This window comes from Vigna umbellata, chromosome 5 (assembly GCF_029865625.1).
Source record: "Vigna umbellata cultivar VRB3 chromosome 5, Vumbellata_1.0, whole genome shotgun sequence".
In the NCBI taxonomy this organism is placed as follows: domain Eukaryota; kingdom Viridiplantae; phylum Streptophyta; class Magnoliopsida; order Fabales; family Fabaceae; genus Vigna; species Vigna umbellata.
The window spans coordinates 59,377,888-59,390,694 of NC_142169.1; the positions used below are offsets into that span (position 1 = coordinate 59,377,888).

Consider the following 12,807-nt stretch of genomic DNA (forward strand, 5'->3'; position numbering starts at 1 on the left):
ATGTCCCTGGGTCTCCTTTTAACTTATTGTCCATAAGTCGTCTAACTCGTTCCCTTAATTGTGTTATTTCATTTACAAAAGATTCTGTTTGGTTGCAGGACCGGAGTTCGAAACACATGATTGACACAAGATGTGAGTCTCATGGCCTATATCATCTCAGCCCTTCTCCACATGCTGGCGTAATCATGGAGTCATCATCCCTTCTTCATGCTCAGTTAGGTCATCCCAGTCTTGCCAAACTGCAGCAACTTGTTCCGAGTCTGTCGAAATTATCAAGTTTGTCATGTGAGTCTTGTCAGTTAGGTAAACATACTCGTAGTTCCTTTCCTCGTAGTGTTTCACAACGAGCGTCATCCCCCTTTTCATTGGTTCATTCTGATATTTGGGGACCTAGTCGTGTTAAGTCAACTTTAGGATTTCAGTATTTTGTTACCTTTATTGATGACTATTCCAGATGTACTTGGTTGTTTCTCATGAAGAATCGTTCTGAGTTGTTTTCTATTTTTCAATCTTTTTTCAATGAAATAAAAACTCAGTTTGGGGTTTCTATTCGCACTTTACGCAATGATAATGGCCGTGAATACCTTTCTCAACCGTTTAAACATTTCATGGCTTCTCATGGCATTCTTCACCAAACCTCATGTGCCTATACCCCTCAACAAAATGGGTGGCTGAGCGCAAGAATAGACACCTTATTGAAACAACTCGTACCCTTCTCATTCATGGTCAAGTACCCTCACGTTTTTGGGGTGATGTTGTTCTCACGACATGTTATCTTATCAACCGCATGCCATCTTCCGTCCTAGATAACAAAATCCCTCATTCTATCTTATTTCCTCAAGACCCTCTACATCCATTACCTCTTAGAGTTTTTGGGTCTACATGTTTTGTTCATGATTTTAGTCCTGGTCTTGATAAGTTATCTCCTAGGTCTCACAAATGTGTCTTCTTAGGATTTCCACGGTCACAAAAGGACTATAAGTGTTTTTTCCCTTCCCTCAATCGTCATTTTATCTTTGCTGATGTCACTTTTGATGAATCTTCTTTTTACTTTACACATCTATCATCTAGTTCTGTACCTCTCCCTGTTACTGTTGATATTCCTCTTATCTGTGATCCTCCTGGTGATGCTCCACCCATTTTGTCTCCTCCTTCTTTAGACTCTCGTTCACCATAGGATCGTCCTTCACCACCACCCCTTCAGGTTTATAGTCGCCGCAATCGTCTCCCTCATGACTCACTTCCAGTGCTGCCTCCTATGTCTCCTCCGGCTCCAGCAAATGAGTCTGACTTGCCTATTGCCCTCCGTAAAGGTATACGCTCTACCCGTAACCCTTCCCCCCATTATACTGTTCTTAGTTACCACAGATTATCTCCATCTTTTTACACTTGTCTCTCATCCATTTCTTCTGTGTCAATTCCTAAATCTGTGGGTGATGCCTTAACTCATCCTGGTTGGCGTCAAGCTATGCTGGATGAATTAAGTGCTTTACAAAAAAGTGGAACTTGGGAGCTTGTCCAATTACCATCTGGAAAGTCTGTTGTTGGTTGCAGGTGGGTGTATGCTATCAAGGTTGGCCCTTATGGCACAATTGATCGTCTGAAAGCTCGACTGGTTGCCAAAGGCTACACACAGATTTTTGGTTTGGATTATGGTGATACTTTTTCTCCAGTGGCAAAAATGACCTTTGTTCGCCTATTCATTGCCATGGCCGCTCTTCAACAATGGCCTCTTTACCAACTTGATGTCAAAAATGCTTTCCTAAATGGTGATTTGCATAAAGAAATTTATATGGAGCAACCGCCTGGCTTTGTTGCTCAGGGGGAGTCATTTGGATTGGTATGTCGTCTTCGCAAATCCTTATATGGCCTAAAACAGTCTCCTCGGGCCTGGTTTGGTAAATTTAGTTGTGTTGTTCAACAATTTGGTATGTCTCGCAGTGAAGCGGATCATTCAGTGTTCTATCACCACTCAAGTGCTGGATGTATTTACTTAATAGTATATGTCGATGATATTGTTCTCACAGAATGTGACTATCTCGGCATCTCTCAGATGAAACAACACCTTTGTCACCATTTTCAGACCAAAGATCTTGGCAAACTCCGGTACATTTTGGGTATTGAAGTAGCACAATCCAATGATGGTATTATCATATCTCAGAGGAAGTATGTGTTAGACATCTTGGAGGAAACAGGGTTAATGAACTGTAAATCTGTTGAGACACCTATGGACCCTAACATCAAACTCCTACCAAATCAGGGGGAGCCTTTCTCAGATCCTGAACGGTACAGAAGATTAGTTGGTAAATTAAACTATCATACTGTTACGCGTCCTGACATTTCCTTTACAGTTAGTGTGGTGAGTCAATTTCTAAACTCCCCATGTGAAGAACATTGGGATGCAGTTGTTCGCATACTGAAGTATATTAAAGGATCACCTAGAAAAGGTTTGCTATATGGCCCTAACAACGATACAAAAATCGTTTGCTATTCAGATGCTGATTGGGCTGGTTCCCCTTCTGATAGGAGGTCTAGTTCTGGATATTATGTCTCTATTGGTGGCAACCTGATATCTTGGAAAAGTAAGAAGCAAAGTGTTGTGGCAAGGTCCAGCGCAGAAGCAAAATATAGAGCTATGGCATCTGCTACTTGCGAGCTTGTGTGGCTTAAACAATTACTTAGTGAATTGAAATTTGGAGATGTCACTCACATGACACTTATATGTGATAATCAAGCTGCTCTTCATATTAGCTCTAACCTTGTCTTCCATGAGAGAACCAAGCACATTGAAGTTGATTGTCATTTTATTAAAGAAAAAATCATATCCGGAGATATCAAGACTGAGTACGTTAACTCAAGCAACCAGTTAGCAGACATATTCACCAAGTCCTTACGAGGACCTAGAATTGACTATCTTTGTAACAAGCTTGGAACATATGATTTATATGCTCCAGCTTGAGGGGGAGTGTTAGATGTTAAGTTGTGTGTTTATGTTAATTGGGCTTAGCCCATTCTGTATTTAGGGTTTAACCCTTATCTTACATTATAAATAAACTACCCTATGTGTATGCTAAACACATAAGGGAGATTTCTCCTAATCTTCTCTACTATTTCACAATTCCTAACATTACTCCACCCCTCAAAATCAACCTTGTCCTCAAGGTTGAAGTCAGGAAACTGTTATTTGACTTAATGCTCCTCTTCCCAGGTGACGTCCTCCAATCCACCTTGCTGCCATTGTATTAAGACTTGGGTATCTCCTCCCCTTGCTGCTGCTGGTTCCTTTGCTGTAGCATTTTTCAGGGGCTTTGCAAATTCATGATAAATTGAAGGAGTAGCCACTTGATAGACGTATTGCAGAAAGGCAAATCCGTCCAGTTTGACAGTAAGTGAAAAATTTCATTCCCAGTGCATATTCAAAAAGAACTAGAATAAGCCAGTCACCATGGCCAGTTTCTTGTAAATCGAGGCCTAATAGAACATAAGCCTTGCTACCGCACTCCAACGACATACCAAATGCTGTCTCCTTGCAGGCAGTGTGCATGGACTCTTTCTCAACAGAATTAACTTGATCATTTTCAAAAGATATAAACCTTGCTTCGTCCTTCAAAGCATTTTGTCTTATACGTTTTGTAGTCGTTCTTACATATGATCTGTTAGACTTAGCCTTAAATTGGTCATCTACAACTATGATCCTTCTACTATTATTCAAATCATGATATGCTCCTTTTTGGCAAAGCTCTTGTAATTTCTCCACTTCTTCAGAAAGAGTTTCATTTTTGTGGCTTTCCTTCCTCAAAATTATATTATAGTCCGCTAACTGGTTGTCTTTGGTAGCCTTTAGCGAAGAGAGCTCAACTCTCAAATCATTGACTTGTCCAAGAAGCTCTTCCTTCTCGATCTTCAAGTGCTCTATTACCTCTTCTGCAGCGGACAAGCAGTTGATGAATTTAAGTTGTTCTTCATTAATGTGTTCCAAATCAGATAGTTTCTTAGTCTTGACTTCGGTGTACTTGTCATGGAGTTTCGTGTACAGCACCTCCATTGCACGCACAAACTGCATTGAGTTAATTTGAATTTGAAGTCTATCTTCCTTCAATGTGATTCGATGGTCTATTTTCCTCTCAAGCGACAGCCCCTGGGGTTCTCGAAACACCCCCTCGAAATCTGCCAGAATCTGTTGCAACCCTGCTTCCTATTCTGGTGCCAATCTCTCTGCTTCCCAGTCTCCCTTAGTCACTTCTGCTTGGCTTAAGCTCCAAACTAAAGTCATGGTTTCTATCTCCCTCTCTTTTAACATTGCCTCAGGAGTAACCACGTGTCAATGTTGGATCCCCCTGAATTTCTACTTCTTTTTCTTCTGACTCAAATCGCATCGTAAGTTCTCCCTAATTTACCTTAATTTCTCCCAGCCTTGCTAGCCATGCCACCCCTAATATTACATCTACTCCTCCCAAGTCAAAGAGGTAGAATTTCTCTTTCACTTCCAGTCCTTCCATAACCAGTGGAACCCCGTACAACACCCATGTGCTATTTTTTCTGCCCATCCCCCAGACTCACCTTGTAAGGTGGTGTCCCTCTTATTTCCAATCCCAATTCCTCCACCAGTCGGTTTGAAATAAAACTGTGGCTCGTGCCACTGTCAATTAATACTAGGACTCTTCTCCCTTGCACCCATCCTTGCAATTTCAACATGTTCGATGGAGTGAGCCCTCTTGCCGAAATCATGGACAACTCCTCGTTGTCCCCTTCTTCTTCCTCCTCGTCTTCCGCTAGAATGGTCACCCTCATACTCCTCTCTGGACAACGATGCCCCAGACTGTATGGATCGCTGCAGTGGAAGCATTAGCCTTTTTCCCTCCTCTTAATATATTCTGGGTAAGGTAGATTCCTTACTCCACGCTCTTTGGTATCGCCCTGGTAATTGTTACCAGTTCTTGCAGTTGTCGTGCATCCAATGCTTTCCTTCTTCGGCTCACTTAAATTTTCTGAAGCGTTTGTCCTACTCTGTGCCCCCTTGAACGGTTCAGATCTGGCCAACGTTCCTGATCCTCCCTGATACCTGCTCCACCCTATATTACTTTTGTTCATTGTCCCGCTATTCGTTTTTGGGCTCCTGCCGACTTCCTCTACATCCCTCGCCACCTCCATTGTCGTGAGTAAGTCTTCAGGATTGTGAGGTCTGATCTGGCTACGAATGTCATTCTGTAGCCCTGCGACAAAATAACCCATCAATTGCGCCTCCGTCACTCCTCTTGTTTGGGCGACTAGCATCTCAAACTCCTGCACATAATCCTCCACAGACCCTCGTTGTTGCAGCGATGATAATTTTTTTAACACAGTTCCCCGCTCTCTCCCACCGAACCGCCGCACCACAGCATCACAAAATCCTTCCCACTTAGGCTCCGTTACCTTCGTCTTCCAAAACCTAAACCAGTAGTTGGCGCTACCTTCCATGCAGACAACGGCCAATCGGAGTTTCTCCTTTTCTGCTACCCTTTGGATCTCGAAGAATTTCTCCGCTCGAGCAATCAATCCCATCGAATCGAGCCCTTCGAAAGTGGGTAATTCTACCTGTTTCACCCAATTAGGTGGTGCATCTCCCTGGTCGTCCTCCAATTCTTCCTCCAAGCTCTCTCTTCTCCGCCGGTTGTCATTAATGGACTCTTGACTTCCTTCCGAATTTCGTTCTAAATTTCGCGCCAACCTCTCTACCACTCGCGTAAGCTCTTTCAAGTCTTGGCAAATGCCCATATTGTTTGCCTTCAATTCTTCTCCCGCAAGCTCCAACGCGCTCATCCTCCCTTCGATTCGGTTCTCCAATGCATGTAACTTCCCTTCCATCTTGCTCTCCCCCGATTTGGATCTGGCACGTCGGACCAATTGTTAGGTTACTTTATGCGAGTAACCTAAATCTATGCTCTCTTCTCACTCAAACACTAGATCAACAGAAATGAAAGTATGTATGTATGTATGTATTATTGATTCTGTAAAGTAATGAAAATTACAAGTGTAATCTCCCCAAAGGAAGCCTATCTTCCTCCACGGGCAAATATGCCCAGTCTACACTCAAAATGAATTCCCTCCCTGAACAGAAATCAAAGAAGATTATTTATAGTGCCGCATTATAATATCTCATTCCCGCATTCCTTCCTAACTGAAACAACCGTTCGGCCTTTAACGGTTAATATCGTTCGGTCTAGCTTTCCTCAGCCTTTCTTCTCCTCTCCGTTTAGCTAGCGTTCGACCTCTCTTCCCCACCGTTCGATATTAGCATATATAACGTTCAGCCCTTACTTCTCTCCTCTTACCCGTTCGGCCCTTACTTCTCTCCTCTTACCCGTTCAGCCCTTACTTCTCTCCTCTTACCATTTGGCCCTTACTTCTCTCCTATTTTATTCCTAACAGAAACCCATCCCAGACAGCTACACACACACTCACAACAATGAAATAACATTGTAAAAAGAATGGGTTTCTGCATTAACTATTCAAACAGTGTACACAAATGGCAAAAGCCAGGGAGCCTAGTCATCCTCCACAAGACAATTGTTCCTGCCTATACTCAAATGAATACAAAAATCATCCCCCCTCTTCCAAAAAAAGTGACATGTTTTGAAGGCTCTAAGAGATATCAAAAGTCGGGGTTCCACAGATTGCCACAATAGGGCACACAATTGGAAATATGCTTGTTTCCATTGTTCAACTTTTTCAGAAGATACTTCGCTTCCATCCCCTTCAAGGTGGTCATAATGTCCTTGACCAAGGAACCACATTTCCACGGCAGCAGACCAAGACAGATAATTCTTTCCGTTTAGCTTTTCGAAAGTAATGGAGGGACTTCCAAAGAAAGAAAGAACACTTCCAGACGCCATTCTTGATGAAAAAAGGAGAAAGAAAAAAAACACAACAGTGAGGAATAAAGACTGAGAGGGTTTCTTCAAGGGGAGCTCCTGGACTTCACTGAAGCCGGGTTTTGAGGGTCAGAACAGAGAGAGGAGGCCCAGGCGACAGCTATGGAGGCGACACGGTGACCTTCCAACGAGCAGAGGGCGGCGCGTGAACAGTATGTGCCTGTTCGCAACGCACAAAGAAGCTGCGCGTGGCGGAGCGTGGAGGAGATTCAGACTCCGGCACCGGTGGGGGTGGTCGTCGTGTGGAGAGACGAACCAGATCCAGTGGTCGTCGGACAGAACAGTGACGGCGGACGGCGACGGACAGCGGCGAACAGATGTGAGATGGCAGAGAACCAAGTTGAAGAGCTTTAAACTGCAGTTGACAGCTGCAAGTAGTGAGAAGACAACCGCGGACAGTGACAAAGGGCACCGGACAGATGCGAACAACAATGACAATGCTGGTAGACAACCCAGGACAGAAACCAGAGCAGGATGAACCTACTCTGATACCAACTTGAGATTAAAACTGATAAAAAATATATTCTTGAGGGCTTAACAGATCCCTCTCATTATCTTCTATATATATTGAAAAAGGTAAGAGTACATGGAACACCAAGAGTCTGCATAGACCTCTAGGTACAGAACTAGGTACTACTCATTACAAGTCTAGCAGACTAGCCTTAATGATGATATGTAGCAGTAATTATTCTAACAAAACCCAACCCAAACAGCTACTCACACACTCACAACAATGAAATCACACTGTTAAAACAGTTAGGATATTAATTCCTCTTTCTCCTCTCATACACTTTCCACTGCCTATCATCTACCCTTTTTACCCAATTAGGTTGGGCGTCTCCTCGGTCTTCATCCAGTTCCTCCTCCAAGCTCTCTCTTCTCCTTCTCCGATTCTCCTTAACAGAATGTTGATCTTCATCTACAGACCCTGGACTGCCTTCCAATCCTTTTTCCTGGTTCCACACCCTTCCTCCAAGAACTCACAAGAGTTCTCTGGTTTCCTGCCACATTTCTGGCGTATTTCTTCTCCATTCTGCCATGCTCATTTTTGGTTTTGTCCTGCTCATTTTTTGTTTGTTGGTCCTTCTCTCCAAGGAATTGTTTGTTCCTTCCACACTACCACCCTTTCTTGATCACTTCTTGATCCGCAAGCTTTGATCCGACCATCCTCTCCTAAGGGTAATCGGGCAGCACTCCCTTGATGATTCGGCGGGTCAGACCAATTTGTTAGGTTTCTGGATATAAAACCCAACCTAGACAGCTACTCACACACTCACAACAATGAAATCACACTGAAAAAAGAATGGGATTTTGTATTAACTATCCAAACAGTGTACACAAATGGCAAAAGCCAGGGAGCCTAATCCCTCTCCACAGGAGAATTGTTCCTGTCTATACTCAAATGAATACAAAAATCATCCCCCCTCCTGTACAGAACACCTACCCTATTTATAAAGTCTCTCTTCTCCTTCCCACTAACTAACTAATTGTCAAACAACTCTTCCCTCCTAACTGCCGTCTCTTTTCCTCTTCCTTCTATCTTAAACCCATTATAACCTATTACTTATATCCTATCAAAAATAATAGATTGAGTGAATACACTGATCAGCTAAGGAGAAACTAGCCCCACAATTTGCAGTTGTCAAATCTATTGAATTCATTCAGTTCCATTAATATTAGGACTTCAAAATACAAAAGGAGCTAGAGAATAGGAAAAAAAATATTAACTGAATCACCTTGGAAGGTACAAACATAACACCATTTGGAGTGAGCAAGATTTGATCCTTTAACTCCTGCAGAACATGTTGCTCTGGTGAGAAGGGACTAACCCCAAGTGTATTAGCCTTTGATCCCACAACTTTACCCAGACAAGTGCAGAAGCAAAGATTGTATGCAATTATCATGGATGGATATAAAGACTGGAAGTCAAGCACAACAACAGGATCTGAATAAAATCCAGATTCTGGTTCCATTACTAGAGGAAGGCACTCCATAGCAGGTTGAGAAGCAACCTAGATGATACAAAAATTATTTATTAAACCCGTAGGTACTGGTGATGAAAACAAGCATTAAAAAGACCACAAAGGAAGCCTCGTAATAACAAAAATACAAGGGACACCTTGATAAGTTGAACAGCAATGCCTCCCAAAACTGTTTTCAATGGTGAATAAGTGAAACAAATGTAGATAGAGATAAAAACATATTAAGAAAATTATTGGATAAGTAACCTCGTGATGCACTGAATACAAAACCCTCCTAAGAACATTTTATTGCTATTTTTTTTCTTTATCACACCCAATCTCCTTTCTAATAACTAAAATAACAGAAAAGAAATTAGAAAAATGAGGAGAGAAAATGACAGGTTTCAACATGGTTGTCCTCTGTTGCATTCAATATTAGTAGTAGACATGCAGGCTATGCTATGAATGATAAAATTGAAGAACCTCCCTCCTCCCCCTCTTTAAATTATGAGTGTTTTTTGTTTGGGTACGGGTGGGGAAGGAAAAGCTTGGGAGAGTATTGATGGGAGAGTATTGATGGGAGAGTTGGCTGTGGCAGCAGAGGAAAGGTTGGTGAAATTCTGTTTGAACATCTTATTAAAACTTGTATATTTTTAGTTTTGAGATCTCCTTCTTCCTTGTGTCAAAGAAAACCAGTTTATCAAATAAGATTTCTTAGTTATAACAACATCATCTAAAATAAATAAATAAAAAATGGCATGAAATGTTAAATAACTGAATCCTGCAAAAACATATATCACAAATGAAAAACGAAATCACGTTAGAAGGATGGTGGACAATTGAAAATGTTAGAGAGTTTAACCCAACACTGTCAAGATAAGGACAAGACTTCCAGACTAGTGTCACAGTATACAATCTTATTATGCTTTAGGGAGCTACAGTCAGGTTGCTGTCTTGTGGTATAGAGGTCTCAGGTTCAAATTCTAAAATTAGCCACTCTGCTAGCAAAGGTAAGGCTGCGTACATTTACTTTCCCCAGACCCCGCAAGGAGAGAGCATGATACATTGGAGTCTGGACAGCACTTCTATAAAATCTCGTTAGGCTTGGTTTATGATATCATTACAAACATTCAACATCATAATTAGTCATATACAAATATAAAGGAAATAATAAGGGAACCTTGTGAGAACCTGTTGATTTCCAGGTGAGATAGCAAGGTAGTTTTGTGTATGGGCCAACCTCAGAAACATGGATTCAACACGGTATTGTGATCCTCGAGAGAGAACAGAGAAAAACTCTATGCCAAAGACACGAGCAAGTTCTGATGTTCGATTCACCTGCAGAAGAAAAATAATCAAAAATAAGGAAAGCTAACAAATTAGAGAAGAAAATGTAAATGTTAGTTAAAGCAGTACAAATCTAATTAAGGAATCCAAGCACACATGGGCTTGCATGAACAATATGGATGAATGACCTTGTTAGCAATATCGCAAATAAGGAAATATCATGAGATTTTGTATGTACATTTATGATGACGGTAGTAATGGTTATTCTCCGTATTTGACTGAGTAAAAGCTTGTTTGAGAAACACATTCACCATAAGTTTTTCATTTCCTCTCTCTCTTTGAACACATCTATTACTCTATTTAAAGAGAGAAGCTTAAAATAACTTGTGAGAAACTTCAAAAGCATGCGTAAATAACTGCAAACATGTTTTTGAGATTTCAATGCACCCAAATATGACTAGATTCAGGTAATATTTGTAGCCATAACAAGCACTGAAACATTAGTTAAGAAAATGCTTATTTTGACAATAAGCCTATAATGCTACCTTACCATATCAAGTTGGTTTAATATCTCAAGGTTCAGCTTTACTCTCTCGATCACATATTTGATACACCGATATCTTGCTCGTCCAGGACCACTTGAAAACCACTTTGTCAGCACTTTGTGGTGAAACGAAGGAATTTTCCGCCTCAATACAGATTCAGCTACAGATTCAACTGAATATAAGTTCAACTTAACTTCTCCACGGATCAATCGCCATACATTAAGAACAATTCTACCTCCTACATGAACTCCACTAGCATGTGTCCGTCCCCATTCATCCTCGATTATTGAATTTTCTGGCACACAACAATCTAGACTAGGAGTGTCATCAATGTCCAGCTCCAAGATATCTTTTTCAGAACTTTTCATATCATCAGAAAATATCAAAGACTCAGATGGAGTGCGAGACAGATTATTAAGTAATCCCAAACCAAGATGGGATGCTCTTTCTGCTAGAAAACCAAGAGAACTCCCTTGAATATCCCAACCCATCAAAATATCTGGGTCAGATGAAGACACAATCTTTATGAATTCTTTTAACAATAGCTTTTCATCAGTGAAGACTAATACTTTAGAGCCAGATAGACCATCAAAATTTCTGCAAACCAATGAAGAATAAGAACAGGAATTTTTTTAAATGTTATCATCCTGTAAGAGATACAGCATTTACGAAAATACAAAATTTGTCAACAATAGAAAACTAATCAAGAAAGAAAATGGGTATAAAAAGAGACATCATCGCACCTCTGACAAGTTACGAATTTACTGTGTAAAAGAACTAGAACTTCAACATCAGAATCACTGTCATTCTGAAAACCAAGAGCTATAATGTTGATGCCATCAAATTGAGGATCAGGTAAAAGGTCTGCTCTAGACTCTGCAAGAATCTACAAGTTACAGTCAAGTTTAGACCTATAAAGATTTTAATTTAAAAAGAAGTAAAAGCTTATTTAAAATTTAAAAATATAGTTCAAAGATAATAAAACTTACATATCCAAAAAACCATTACCTTTTAATAACAAGCACTAAAAGACAAATACATTCCATAATCCTATTATAAAAAAAAATTGATCCCTCCTTAAAGTATTAGTATAAGCATGTACCAATGACCCGTACCCTTCTGCTATTAAATTAATATAGTAAAAAATTAAGGCATAATCTTTTCAGTATAACTATAGCAAATTGATTTAATAAACACCATAAAGCATCTAATAATAGCAATAACTAGTAACAAAAGAACTCAGCCTGATGGCTGAGTTATTAACATCATGTTTGACTGTAACCCGTATCAAGGGTTCATAGGAAATGACAGGAAAAGTTGCTTTAAAAACCAAATACCTATGATAAGGTCTTCAAATCAGAATTCAACATGCAAATTTGATAGATGTAAAAGAACTTTAGAAGCTACAACATATTAGCTTGAAAAGAAAAGGAGTGTTCAATCTCCAATACCTCTATACTAAGTAATGTCAGTTGCTGTCCACAGCCAACACTTGCAGGGTCTCGAAATCCAATTTGACTTAGAGGGGTATAGATTGATTTTCCATCAGGGGCAGATATCTGAGAAGTATCTTGTGAGTCATCAAGAAGTGTTTTCACTCTTTCTGTTTGTCCTTCTCTATTGCATTCGGGGCTCTGTTCTGATTCAGCATCTTCATGCAGCTTAGGCCTAAGAGGAGGTTCAGTCTCAGAAGCACATTTAGGTACATCCTTGTTCTCTGCATCTGTTTCTTGATGTATATGCTCAACAATATGCCCTGATGAAAGAATATTGATATAACCAGATCTAGGTATTACCCTGTCATAATTGTTATAGATGTACAAAGATGTTTTATTTGTCTTAGTTGTATGTTTAAGTTCTGCATATTTTAGCTGTATGCATTATTTTTTTTTCATAAGCTGTAAAAACAATGTCTATTCAGACCAAGACAAGAACTCCATTCTTGACCTGTAAAAACTGGCTGAAGAAAAACCAACATTTTTCCAGTGTGCAACTTACATACTAAATTGAGAAAAACATTGTACCCTTCAGATAAGAAGCCAATTTTTTCTTTAGTGAATTTCCTAGAACAAGTAGTATGGGTAAAAAAAAATCACTCATCAG

The 12,807-nt window shown here is 40.3% G+C and overlaps 2 protein-coding genes across 5 annotated transcripts in view; both read right to left on the minus strand.

Annotated features, from left to right (window-relative positions):
- REV3 (recovery protein 3) overlaps positions 1–12,807 on the minus strand; it is a 35,669-nt gene that overhangs the window by 7,557 nt on the left and 15,305 nt on the right. For 3 of the 4 annotated variants that reach the window (XM_088116090.1, XM_088116089.1, XM_088116092.1), the window contains 5 exons: positions 12,156–12,460; positions 11,448–11,590; positions 10,710–11,301; positions 10,064–10,210; positions 8,648–8,923 (listed from right to left, as the gene is read on the minus strand). In XM_088116090.1, coding sequence (XP_087972216.1) covers positions 8,648–8,923; positions 10,064–10,210; positions 10,710–11,301; positions 11,448–11,590; positions 12,156–12,460 — 1,463 coding nt within the window. The remainder of the gene's footprint in view (positions 1–8,647; positions 8,924–10,063; positions 10,211–10,709; positions 11,302–11,447; positions 11,591–12,155; positions 12,461–12,807) is intronic. The other variant, XM_088116091.1, reaches the window with a different exon arrangement.
- Positions 3,289–4,063, minus strand: LOC124820997 (uncharacterized). The gene has a single exon (XM_047292790.2). It carries the CDS (start codon positions 4,061–4,063, stop codon positions 3,317–3,319), a length of 747 nt encoding a protein of 248 aa, XP_047148746.1. The 3' UTR covers positions 3,289–3,316.